Source organism: Chinchilla lanigera, unplaced genomic scaffold (assembly GCF_000276665.1).
Source record: "Chinchilla lanigera isolate Chin_1 unplaced genomic scaffold, ChiLan1.0 scaffold00084, whole genome shotgun sequence".
Lineage (NCBI taxonomy): Eukaryota > Metazoa > Chordata > Mammalia > Rodentia > Chinchillidae > Chinchilla > Chinchilla lanigera.
This window is the reverse complement of record NW_004955485.1, coordinates 9,777,236-9,791,211: the sequence shown is the minus strand read 5'-3', so window position 1 is coordinate 9,791,211 and position 13,976 is coordinate 9,777,236. Positions and strand designations below refer to the sequence as shown.

The 13,976-nt window shown below is 45.3% G+C and overlaps 1 protein-coding gene across 1 annotated transcript; it reads left to right on the top strand.

Moving 5' to 3' along the window:
- Positions 1-9,525: 9,525 nt before the first annotated feature.
- LOC102018935 (translation initiation factor IF-2-like) lies at positions 9,526-12,780 on the top strand (the record flags this gene model as incomplete). The annotated part of the gene is made up of 3 exons (XM_005403936.2): positions 9,526-10,084; positions 10,152-10,759; positions 12,412-12,780. Coding segments are annotated over 3 exons (1,371 nt in total), but the record flags the coding sequence as incomplete, so codon positions are not given.
- Positions 12,781-13,976: the final 1,196 nt, after the last annotated feature.

Below are 13,976 nucleotides of genomic sequence, written 5' to 3'. Positions count from 1 at the left end.
AGGGAACCAAAGCTTTCTCCCTAGGATGTGCCAGGCCGGCTTCCTGCCCTCCTTGACGGAGCAGCACCTCCAGGGCTCTGAGTGCGCCTGTTAGGAGACTGGCTCCAAACCGCAGGTGTGTGCAGGTGATGGCCAGACTTGGGCGTCTTTGCTGCTGGCTCTACCCTTGCCGACCTCCAACCTGGGTTAGGTTATACAGGGCTGTAGAAGCGGTGTGCAGAGGCTTCCACCCAGGAGCTGCGACATGTGGCCTCACCTTTATAGGTAATGCCATCAAGTAGCTGTGCATGGAAAGCTACACAAGAAGGAAAAGCTATTTCACACAGGCCTGCAGTTCAGCGTCAGCACACACCTCTCCTGGAAGTCTGGGGCACAGCCCAACCCCCTGACCCGCATGGGACAGGAGCTCAGTGTGGAAGACGGCCTGACATGCAGCAGGCCTTCCCTCACCAGGCCTGAATGTTAGCCGGCTGGGTTCTGCAGAGCTCAGCTGTTGGCTCCTTTTCTAGGGCACTGAGCTCTCAGTGGCAGTCCTGGAGGCAGGAACAACCAGCAGCACTTCCACAAGTCTGATGTAAGAAAACCAAGTTTAGCTACCCAGATCTGAGTGATCATTTATCAGCCTACTGTAGGTGTTAAATGCCTTGAAGCCAGCATCATGCAGTTGACCCCACTATTAGAACAAGGGAGACTCATGCTATGGAAAGTGTGTGAGTCACTGGGTCTGCACTTGCTCACGCTTTTCACTGATTGCACTTGCTCCTTGATCCATGTGTGGGGTGCTCTGCAATGACTAAATCCCACTTACTAAGGGAACAGGAGGTGGGCATGGTGTGTGCGCTTGTAATGCCAGCACTCAGGAGGCTGAGGCAGGAATGTTATGGCAAGTTTGAGGCAAGCAGGGGGTACATAGTGAGTTAAAGGCCAGCCTGAACTACACAGAGAAACCCTGTCTCAAAAAACAAGAAGAGGACATGGTGGTGCACACCTGTAATCCCAGCACTCGGGAATTTGAGGCTGGAGAATCGTTGCATGTTCAAGGCCAGCCTGGGCTACAAAGTGCGTTTAAGACAAGCCTGAACTGCACAGTGAAACCCTGTCTCAAAAAGACAAAAAAAAAAAAAAAAGGATGATGATGAAGAAAGAGGAGACAGAGAAGGGGAAGAGGAAGGGGAACAGGAGCAGGAGGAGGAGGAGCAAGATGAAGAAGGAGGAGGAAGAGGAGGAGCAGGAGAGAAAGGGGAAGGGAAGATGGAAAGGGAGAGCAAGAGGAAGAGGGAGGGGACGGGGAGGGGAGGAGGAGGGGTAAGAAGATGACAGGAGGGTCCAAGATCACCCCATGGATCGGCCCAATCTTTAAATGTTGCACAGCGTGCTCACTGTGTTCACAGCATGTTCCAGGGAATAGTGAATAGGGAAGGTGACTTTAAGAAAAGTCCATGCTGTTTTTTAAAAGTTTTTCTGTTACTCTGGCAATAGCTAACAGCACCCCTATTTAGCAATTTTAAAAGAGTGAAGTGTGTGGGAGAATAGGAGGTGATGAGGTTACCCTTTCTGCTTTCATCTTTCTTTCAGTAGCATTCACTGTGTGTCAGCTGTGTCTAGGCCATGTGGGAGACATGAATATATCTAGGAGGCTTGATATATAGCTAGATAGATGATAGATGGATAGATAGATGATAGAGATAGAGATAGATAGATTAGATAGATAGATAGATAGACAGATAGATAGATAGATAGACAGAATGCAGATTATTACAAAAGTGCTACTTCTGGGCATGATCAAGACAGTGTGTGGGCAGCTGGCCTTGGGCCAAGCATGAAGAGCACAAGGAGAGAAGTACAGCTCTTGTGGCAGAGGAAAGTGCAGGGTCCAAGTGGGGTCCCAAGTCTCCTCTCTGAAGCCTTCCTCACTCTCTGCCCACTCCCTTCCTACCTTCCTGCAGGCGGTGTACTCTGTGCTGCTCCTGACTTCCCAGGTGCTGGGAGCCGAGTGTGATGTTCTATTGCCATTGCTGTTTCAACTTGGCTTTCCAGTTAATCCCTCTAGGGAAGAAACTCTGCCAGCTCATCTTTGTTTTCCTAATACTGAATAGGGTTTTACAGGGATATCTATCAGCAAATACTCTGTGAGCCAGGAAATCACTTATAGAACATGTTCAAGTATCAGTGAGTATGACAATTTGCCTAAATGCAGTGAGTATGACAATTTGCCTAAATGCTCCTTCATAAAGGAGCTGGGTACAGTGCTGCATGCCTTTCATTCCAGCTACTCAGGAACCTCAGGTAGAAAAACCAGAGGTTCAAGGACAGCCTGGGGAACTTAGCAAGACCCTCTCTGAAAAAACTTTCAAAGGTGGGGTGCCTGGAGATGTAGCTCCAGGATGGAGTATCCTGGGTTTGATCTGCTACACTGTGAATGAGAGGTGTCGGGGAAAGACACAGACACAAGCGACAGAGACAGGAATTAAATCTACAAAAGTGGTCAGAGCTCGGCATGGTGGCAATCCCAGCACTCAGGACGCTGAGGCAGGAGGATTGTTGTGAGTTCAAGACCAGCCTGGACTACAGAGTGAGCTCAAGGCCAGCCTGAACTGCATAGTGAGACCCTGTCTCAAAAAGACCAAAAACAAACAAAAAGTGGTCAGTGAGTAAGTCAGTGGTGGAATCAAGTACTGGTGAAAAGGGAAGCAGTAGAAACTTATCCACTGCTGATGAGACAACAACTTGCAGCAACTATTCTGGACAATAATTCATCATATTCTGTACTCCAAAAGTTCCAATTCTTGAGAAACTCTTGTACATGTCTACAAGACCACAGACACTGAATATTCATATTAAGTAGTTGGACACTGAGTCAATGTTCATTCACTGGAGAATGGAATGAGCAACTATACATACATGTGTCAATGTGGAAAATACTATAAATGTAACAATGAGTGGAGAAAACCCAAAGTAGCAGGAGAATTCCTGTTATGTTTTTATGTACAGGTCAAATGCTGTAAAATACCACTATGGATTATTTAGGTATCTATCTATATCTTGAATTGTGCATAAAATGTTTTTAAGTTAGATCCTCATTATATTGGGGATAAAATACTATGCCAAGGAATTTAGATATTGTTCAGTAGTTAACAGAATTCTTTTTTTGTTTGTTTGTTTGTTTTGTTTTTTTTTGTTTTTCTCCGGTACCAGGAACTGAACTCACGACCTTGCGCTTGCCAGGCAGGCGCTGTGCCGCTGAGCTAAATCCCCAGCCCCATAGTTAACAGAATTCTTGGGGCTGGGGATTTAGCTCAGCGGCACAGCACCTGCCTGGCAAGCGTAAGGTCATGAGTTTGATTCCTGGTACGGGAAAAAACAACAACAACAACAACAACAAAAACCACAGAATTCTTGCAGGTTCTAGAGCAGGTAAAAAGTATGATCATAGGTGTGCTTTAAGTCAGCTAGGATAGTGCTATGTAAGATATATATATTATATAAACTTTATATCACTAGATGTCAGATGTCTTCCTTTTTGCCTTACTTTTCTGGCCACTCTTCCTTTAAATCCTTCATAGCCTGTTACCTTCTTTTGCAGAAAGGTTATACTCATTTCTAAAATTCCTGCTGGGCATGGTGGTGCATGCCTATAATTCCAGTACTTGGGAGGCTAAGACAGGAGGACTGGTATGATTTTGAGACCTGCCTGAACTATCTAGCAAGGCCCTATCTCAAAAAAACAAAAATAAATACACAAATAAATTTTTTGTCTTTTTAACCGATATTTCATTTTTCTGTTATCTCTTAGCATTTGTCTTCTATTTCATTTGTTCTCATAGAAATTCCTTTATTGCTCACTGTCCAACTTTACTAGACTTGGTTCCTGACATTTTTTATCTTATTACTTGTTTTGGAATATCTAATTTTGAGCCTTTAATTTTTCCTCAATTTACATTCTCTATAAAGCTGGGTTTTTTGTTTTTGTTTTTTATTTTGAGTTTTGAGACAGCGTCTCATTATGTAGTTCAGGCTGGCCTCGAATTCACTGTGTAGGCCAGGGTGGCCTTGAAACCACAATGACCTTCCTGCCTCAGCTGCCCAAGTGCTGGGTGTGAAGCTTTCTTTGATGAAAAATATATATATAAATGCCTGCAATCCTAGTACTCTAGGAGACTATGGCAGGAGGATCACAAGTTTGAGCTCAGCCTCAGCAACTCAGCAAGGACCTGTCTCAAAATTTTTTATTTTTTATTTTATTTATTTATTTATTTATTTTTGGTCTTTTTGACACAGGGTTTCGTCCTGCAGTTCAGGTGGAGCTTGAGCTCACTTTGTAGTTCAGGTTGGCCTTGAACTCACAACAATCCTCCTGCCTCAGCCCCCCCGAGTGCTGGGATTACAGGCATGTGCCACCATGCCCAGCTCTCAAAATTTTTTAAAAAAAATTTTTTTAAAGTGAATAGCATTTATCTCCCAGGAATCAGAACTCTGGGGGTTACAAGAGAGAAAAAATATAACAATGCAGTTATATCACAACTCATCCCCATCAAAATAAAAATTTTTTAAAACAGCTGGGAATGTAGCTCAGTGTAAAGATTCTGGATCAATCCCCAGTACAGAAAAGGAAAAAAAAAGTCCAAGATAGGTATATTTGCAACAAATTCTAAACTAAGGAACATGTATCCCACAATAAAAGCTGTATTGGACAACCCACTCGAGCCCCCTTCTGTCCTTCTCTTGGACAGAAGCTTTCTTTCCCTCAATAAATATATTCTGCTCTTAGAGAGAAAGAAAAAAAGAAAGAAAAAAAGAAAGAAAGAAAGCTGTATTATAGCTACTATCGATTATTTAGTATGTGCAAATACGTATCATCCTAGAAACTTTACACATGCATTATTCCATTTAATCATCATTTAGAAAACATGATATGTATTGTTATTATCTCCATTTTACAGATGAGAAACCAAAGCAAAGACACATTACATAACTTGCTTCAGAATACTCCTTGCCCAGTAAATGCTAGAGTGTGAAGTTAAAGCCAGCCAGTCTGCTTCCAGGACCTGCACACTTAATCTCACCTCCCTAGCCTCAGTACCTATGTGTGGAGGACCATCTGGACAATGCTCCTTGAAAGAAGAGCAGTTATCTCCATTTTGGCTAAACCTCACCCTATTTCCATGCATCGATGTGTACAGAGCTGGCTAGGCCTTCTCCTTATCCCTTCAACACATGTATGAGCTGTAGGGGCTGGGGGTTTAGCTCAGCGGCAAAGCGCCTGCCTGGCAAGTGCAAGGTCGTGAGTTTGGTTCCTGGTACCGGAGAAAAACCAAAAAACAAAAACAAAAACAAAAACACACATGTATGAGCTGGGGTGGATGGAGAGCCACACTCCATGCTGGGACAAAGTCTCCTCGAGATAAGAGGCTATGACTTCCCAGGGCACAAAAAATTATACATCAGAGCTAAAGCACTGACCCCAAAGCATCACATACTACCTCAAATTGTGTTTTGCAAATTACTCCTTCTGCATATCCTCTTTGCATATTTTAGAGGTGATTTCAGACCATCTACCTAGCCCAGCTCACAGCACTCACATACTTCCCACCACTCTCACAGTCACTCATCCCCAAGCCACTCCCCTTGTCAAGAATTAATAAAACCCAAGTTTGGCCCTGGGCTGAGGCCTTTGTTCCAGTTAGCCACCACCTTAGCTGCACTTAGGAACCCCTTGGCTCCCCACAACTACAAATATGCCTTAGTTCCTTATTCTCACCATGGTTTGCCCTGGAAGTAGCAGATGGGAATTAACAAGCTCAAATTCCAATAACTTTCCTTTGGGTTACAAATACAAACTTCCTGCAATGAGAAGCAGGAAGGGCTCTCTATCCCTGTGATCATTAAGGACACTCCAACATGGGTGCAAGGCATAGGCTGTCCCACTGATCTGGATTTGAAGCTCTGCTTTGACTCTAAAGGGCAGTAATTGAATGAAAGGAGAGTTTGTTTTTGTTCTCTTAAATTTCTCTGACTAGTCAGCTATATTTTCTTGTTAAGGGCAATGCCCATGTCTTACTTGTCTGCATTTCCCATGTCCAGCACCATGGATTGCATAAATCAGTTCAACAGATTATGTAAACATATGGTTGTGATTCTGTTTTTCGGAAGTTCTATTTGGCCGAAGACACTTAAATCCTATCATTATCATGATTAAATAATATTTACAAATAGAGATAGTGCCCCAGCATGGTGGTACACGACTGTAATCCCATTTCTTGGGAGGCTGAGGCAGGAGGATCACCCCAAATTCAAGGCCAGCCTGGGCTACATAGCAAGACCCTGTCTCAAAACAAACCAAATGAACAAAAAAATGAAATATAACAGGTATGGCCGGGTGTGGTGGCACATGCCTGTAATCCCAGCACTCGGGAGACTGAGGCAGGAGGATCATTGCAAGTTCAAGACCAGCCTGGGCCACAAAGTGAGCTCAAGGCCAGCCTGAACTGCATATGGGGACCCTGTCTCAAAAAGACAAAAAAAAAAAAGAAAAAAGAAAGAAAAAGAAATATAACAGGTGATGTGCAAAAACTTTTCAATAAGATGAGATCCCAGTTGTTGATTCTCTGAAGTATTTCTCATGCAGTTTGGTTTTTGTTCATGAACTCTACCTACCCGTATGTCTTCAAGAATTTCACCTACTTTCTCTTCCATTAGATCTAGTGTTACTGTTTTACTATTTAGATCTTTAAGCCATTTTGACTTTATTTTGGTGCATGGTGATAGGCTTGGGTCTAGTTTTAGTCTTTGACATGTGGGAACCCAGTTTTTCCAGCACCATTTATTAAAGAGGCTATCTTTCTTCTAGTGAACATATTTGGCCCCTTTGTCAAAGATAAGATGGCTGAGTGTCTTTGTGGTTGTGTCTGCATCTTCTAGTCTGTTCCACTGATCTTCAGGTCTGGTTTTTTGGTTTTTTTTTTTTTGCCAATACCATGCTAATTTTATCACAGTAGCTTTGTAGTATAATTTCAAATCAGGGATTGCAATGCCTCCTCCCTTGTCTTTGTTGCCTAGAGTTGCTTTTGCTATTCTAGGTCTCTTCTGGTTCCAGATATATTTTAGGAATGTTTTCTCTAGGTCTGTGAGGTATACCAATGGTACTTTCATTGGATTTGCTTTGAATCTGTATTACAATTTTGGGAGTATGGCCATTTTCACAATGTTGGGTCTTCCTATCCATGAGCAAGGAATATCTTTCCATGTTTAGAGGCTTTTGCAGGTAAATGGATGCAACTAGATATCATACTCATTATTGAAATAAATCGGATTCACATGTGTAAGCATGGTATTTCCTCCCTACTATAAGAACCTGAAAGAGGAAATAAAATCTGAAAGGTACAGTAGATATTGTGAAAGGCAAAGGAACTGCGCAAATAGGAAGGAACAAGTGGGATGAAGGAGGGGAGAGGAAAAAGAAAGAAGGAAGAGGGAAAACGTGTATGTATGTATATATATATATATATATATATATACACAGAGGATAGCTAGGATAATTGTACTACTAATATCTGTTGGTTTATTGAAAGAGATTGCTACTGTATAATTGTTTGATCAATCTTGCATGTTGATACCTGGTTATATGTGCAACCATTTTGAAGATGACATTATGTAGCATAACAACCATTGTTGATATCCTGTCACCATGTTTTGAAATTCTGTGTCATTTTTATTGCTCTCTATGCTGTTTTGTTTATGTATTTGTTTTCGTTATTTTGGTTTTTTTTTAAAATAAGAAACAAAATCTATATGTGTATACAAGGATAGCTGGAATAGGTGTATTGCTGATGTCTACAGTTTATTGAGATGAACCGTCAATGCTTAAAATTTTCTTTTTTCTTGACCAATTTTGCAAGCTTTAATTTGGTAATCAGAATGACTGACCTGAAAACAATATGCAGTATAAGAACCCTTGTTGAACTCCTACCATTTTGTATGGGGAAGTTCTGCATCATTTCCAACGTTTTACTTATTTATATACTTGTTATTGTCTTTGATTGTTTGATCAATCTTACATTCTTATGTCTAATGGACTGAGCAACTTCTCTGAAGATAACAGTATGTAATATGGCAACCGTTGTAAATTTCTATCATTTTCTTTTGAGGTCATGTATCATTTTTGTTGCTTTTTGTGCTGTTTTTATTTTGTCTTCATTGTTGTTTTGTCAGTTTTTAAATTTTTTTTGGCACTGGGAATTGAACTCTTGACCTTGTGCTTGCCAGGCAGGCGCTTGCGCCAGTGAGCCATATCCTCGGCCCAGGTTTTTAATTTTTAAAAGAAATATAACAGGTGCATTTTTTTTGTTTGTTTGTTTTGTTTTTCTCTGGGACTGGGAACTGAACTCACAACCTTGCACTTGCCAGGCAGGCGGTTTGCCGCTGAGCTAAATCCCCAGCCCCAACAGGTGCATTTTGTAAAGCATGCTATGCAAACTTAATCATTCTTTCATCACTTCTTACATTGTAAGACTCAGCCCTATGAAGTTGGGACTAGCGACAACTATCTCTTTAAACTGGCCCTACAGTTTGAGGATTTGCAGTTGTTGTAACTATCTTAATCAAAACAGAACAAGTCCCTCACCCTGGAAGTTTTCCCATGCCTTTTTGCTGTTATGTATGTTTTCTTTTTTCTTTTTTTTGTCTTTTTGAGACAGGGTTTCACTATGAAGTTCAGGCTGGCCTTGAAGTTATGCTGTAGCGTAGGCTGGCCTTGAACTCACACCAACCCTCCTGCATTGGCCTCCCTAGTACTGGGATTACAGGTGTGTGCCACCAAGCCTGGCTACACATGTAATTTTTTAAAATGTCCTAATTGCATACATACTACTCTTTAACCCAAATGTTTCTCTTAAAATGCACTGAGCATTTTTAGGCAATTAATGTATTTCCATGGCAGTGGGAGATTTTTTGTGGCTTGGGAATAAAATTTAGAACCAGGGCCTTCTACATGCTAAGCACAAGCTCTACTACTGAGCTACAGCACCAGTCTTGCAACATAATTTTAACAGCTGCATAGTTGTACCTCAAATGGCTGCTCCAATTTATTTTACCAAAGTGGGGGCAGGGGAGGGGGAGCATAAAAACAGAAACACAAAATTTAACCCAAGTCCTTTTTCATGTGTAGGCATTTACACCACTTAAACTTTCCAGCTCCCTCTAGGTGGAATTATTTTTCAATTGCATTACATAGTTTTGACTTATATTTTTTGTCACCACTGCGTCCTCTTCCTGTTAGGTTGCTACTTCCCAGCATCCTGTCATTGCAAGTTTTTTGTTGCTGCTGCTGGTTTGTTTTTGAGACAGGGCCTCGATATGTAGTTCAGCCTGGCCTTGAACTCACAGCCTCAGCCTCCAAGAGAACTGGGGTTACAGGCGTGCACCACCCCGGCCTGCGGTCCGGCCTTTTCAGAATCTCCTCGCCGTCCCTCGGGCTCACACCTAGGCGTCCCGACTGCTACCCCCCTCCATCGAACGGATCCAATCTAGGTGGCTACGACAGATTCTGCACCAGAGCTGAGCTGCTCCCACCACTGCGGCCTCGGACCTGGGGCCCCGCGGGTCTCCCACAGCTCAGCCGGCTGCCCGTCCCGCCAAACTCCTAGCCTGGGCCCGCTGCTCCCTAGTATGTTTCTGAAACAGGCACTGTTCTGCCTTTGTGAATATATCGGACAACTCCTCGTTGCGAGGGACGCTGCCTGGAGGCCAAGCTGCTCCCGGCTCCCGCGCCCCGCACCCCCTCAGCCTGCCCCGCGGCCGCGGGCGTCGGCCGCTACGGCCAAATCTGCGCAGCCGCACAGGCTGGGGGCGGGCGAAGTCCACTGCCCCCGCTTCTCCTCTCTGGAGGAAGGCCTGGCCTGCCCTGCGCAGGGCAAGGCCGGCTCGGCCGCCCTGGGCGGCCAGCAGAGAGCAGCAGGGGCTCGGCGCGCCAGGAGAGGGCTGCGAAGTGGGGCGGGCGCGCGGCCAGGACTGCAGGGGCGATGCCACCTGATTGGTGCGGACGCCGGCAGACACGTCAGGCGGCCGCTGATTGGCTGCGTCGGGTCAGGCACTGTCGGGTGAGTGAACGTAAATAACCCCGCTGCAGGTCTGTGACCGATGGTAACCCCGGTCAGGGGCGGGGCCTCCTGACGCCGGGCTCGTCAGATCTGTGCGGCCTCGGGTGAGGCGCGGCCGGAGGAGGTGGCGGGCGGTGTTTGGGGTTGGCGATGGTGTAACGGCCGCTCCCCTCCCCCACTCTCCTCTGCCGCGTGCTGTTCGCCGAGAAGACAGGCCTGGCTCTCCGCCCCGCCGGCTCCGCACCGCGGCCGCCACTCGGGGCCTGGGCGGGCGGCCCTGGACGGAGCGGTGCCGCAGGGCGGTGTGCGCGGCTAGACCGGCCCGCAGTACCGGCGGGAGGGCAGAGCCGCCGGCCGCGTGGGGAGCGGCTGCGGGAGCGGGGGACGGCTCCCGGGAGCCCCTGCCGCGCGCCGAGCCCGCGAGCGAAGCCTCCGGCCTGCTCCCCCGCCGAGCGGGGGCACGAGAGCGCCGGGGACGCGCGGAGAAGCCGCCGCGAGGGCCGGAGCCGGGCGGTGCGGGGTCACTGCGGAGGGGCTCGGGCTTCCTTTGCAGCGGTGAAAGTGCTTTGGCAGTTGCGCAACATTGTGAATGCACTCCACGCCACAGAACTGTTTACTTTAAAGTGGCTACTTTTCTTTTGAGTGAATTCCACTTCACACAAAATGTAAGTATCGCTGAAAGGAACAAACAGTCTAAGAGGGATTCTTCCTGTGACCAGAACACTCTTCAGAAAGGAATGAAAAGCCTGGGCCTCCTGCTGCCTCTCACGTTCCCTGTCCTCCTTCCCCTCCTGGCTGGCCCCGAGGCGTTTGAAAGCCGCGCCTGGCCCTAAGTGTGTGCAGCTGCGCCCAGTCCGCGAGGACAGGGCCTGTAGGGTCCTTGCCTGAGCCCAGAGCCCCCGCCCGGTCAGCACCGCCCACTCTGCCCTCGTGTGCTCCTGGGTGGCCTGGGCGCGGCGGACTCCGCAGGCCTGGGTGGGGGGCTGAGGCTCCGGATGGGAGGGTTCTGCCTCCAGCGGCCACGGGAGGTCTCAGCTCCTCAGCTCCGCGCAGCCTGTGATTAGAGCTCGTGGAATTTGCCCTACACTCAGTGTTGAAGAATCAGCACTTGGCTGCAGATACCGAAAGTTAACTATAGGTCACAGAATAGCACTTTGCCTCTCTGTGACACTTCCCACGGTTTGTAGCAGAGACGGAATCTAAAAGACGCGAGATCTTTCCACCATTCCATGGGATAGTAACTCAGGTGCTGGAAACAGTTCCAGTAAAGGGAGCTAGATGTCCTTGAAGGAGCTCAGACTTTACAGAAGGCTGAAGTAGGATTGGAAAAAGTAGAAAGGAAATGTCAGATCTTCTATGGCAGAGAGATGGCCTTAAAACTCAGGTGTAGTTGAATGGTAAGTGAGTCATGAGATGGTGTGTGTTGAACTGAGAACCAAGAAAGCTGTGTTTGTGTACAAGTTCAGCTCCCTGTCATTGCTCCCCGGGCCACGGGCCGCTCTGAGGAAGAACAGAAGAAATAAAAAATAGGTAGAAAGGAGACAAGCAAATGAAGATTTTAAGGTTGTGCTTTTAAGAAAAACCAACCAAACAAAAACCCCACTGCGGCTTCAAGAAAAATGGCAGCTTCAAGGCAAGGTTTTTTCCTGTCTCTGGAGGCCGTTCTAGCTTGTGACCCCGCCCCCATCCTTCCGTCCTTAATTCCTAAAAGTCTTTTCACAATAGCTTATAAATCCTGGGCACTGGCCTGTCCTTTTCACCTGTGAACTACACCTGCAGCTTGCCCTTCCTCCCCCGTGGAAGCAGCTGCCCTGGGGCCGAGACTCTAACTTTAAAGGGTGGTAGAAGCTACACTGTAACCCGACAGACGGTGAGGATACGCATCCTAGATCACCTAGCCTGAACACAGCCTTTAAATGTGTTCTGCTCCAGCTGGTAATGTTCTCATTTCTCTGAGCACCCGCACTCCAAGAATGGATTGCATCCAAGTACACCCTTCTCCTGTCTGTTTTTTATGAGCACATCCTGAAAATTCTTTTTCCAGGACAAGAGTCAGTGAATCTGCAAACTTACTTTAAAATGTTGGGATAGATTCCTTATTTCAGCATTGACGACCTCACAGACCCAATCCAGTAATAAGCACCAGGCTTTGCCTCTGAGTATAATGATGTCATTGGCAGTTGCTTGGGTAGAAAGAAGAGAGATTTGGGTCTGTCTGCTTTGTCCTGTGCTCCACACCCAGAAGGGTCAAGAGACAAGACCTCCATTCGGGACCAGACCACAGTAAAAACGTTCATTACCTCACTGTTTTCTCCAGGTGAACTCAACACGAAAGCCAAACTTGGGCAGTAAGAGTGTGTGCTTCCTAAAGGGTGAGCTGACCTGCTGTCCAGCATGCTGCACAATGTCTGCCTATAGACGGGCTGCTACTTTTGTGCCACTGTGTCCTCCAGTTGAGTGGACTGGGAACTTGGATTTCCCATCTGAAGGAAGTTCGATTTGTGTTTGTGCAATGACCTAAACCTCTTTTTATTAATGTAGCACACAGTATCTGGATTCTCCTATGACTGTAATTCGAAATACCAACATTGTCATCTTAAACTGTAATTATAGGAGCTGCCATTTGTCATGTGTCTGCATGGAAATTTGAGACTAGAGAATAAATCACTGTATAATTAAGAGAATATGAAGTGCCTCCTTTAATCAGATGCTTTCATTACAGCTCCCTTAATGTATTTGAATATATTTCAATTTAATATATTTGAATCTCAGCGACAACTACTGGTAAAAACAAAATACAGGAACTTTTTTTGTCATACAATTTTTTTAGAGATACACTTAATATACCCCACAAATTGCTCTTCTCATTGTATAATTCAGCTGTTTTAGTACATGTTTAGTTTCATGTGAGCAGTAACACAATCTAACTTTTGAACAGTTGCAGGCACATCAGCAGTGGCTTTCTGTTCCCTCCCTACACCGCCTGGCAACTACCAGTTTGTTTTCTGGCTCTACATTTGCCTATTTTAGACATTTTGTTTTGTTTTTGTGAGGCAGAGTCTCGATATGTAGTCTAGACTGGCCTTGAACTCCTGGTAATCCTCTTGCCTCAGCCTCCCAAGCGCTGGGATTATACGTGTGCACCACCACACCTAACTTATTTTGGACATTTAATATAAATGAAATCATATAGTATATATTCTTTTGCGTCGAAGAATGTTTTCAAGGTCCATCCATGTGGTATCATGCAGCAGTATTTCATTTTTTGTGGCTGAATGGTATTCTTTTGAATGAACATAGTACGTTCTGTTTAGTAATTCATCTATTGATATGCACATGGATTGTTCCTACTTTTTAGCTCTTATATAATACAACTATGAACATTCATATCCACATTTTTGTGTATACATGTGTTTTCATCTGGGTATATTCTTACAAGGAGAATTGCTGATCACATGCTACCTCTACACTTTTAACCTTTTGCCAAACATTTCCAAAACAGCTGTGCCATTTTGCATCTGCACCGGCAAGTGCGAAGCTCCCCTGTATCTCCATCAGTGGTTAGTGTTGATTAGTCACAGCCTTTCTACCAGGTGTGAAGTGATGACTGTATGATTAGGGAGGTGCTGGGAATCAAACTTAGGACCACACACTTGCTAGGCAGGTGATGTGCTGCTGAGCTGAATCCCCAGCCCCAATATCTGTATGATTTTGATTGATAGTTCCAAGGTACATAATAAGGTAGACCAACTATTTATGGACTTTTGGCCATTTCTATATGTTCTTTGTAAAAATATATATTCAGGGGCTGGGGATATAGCTCAGTGGCATAAGTGCCTGCCTGGAAAGTGCAAGGTCATGAATTTGGTCCTTGATACTGAA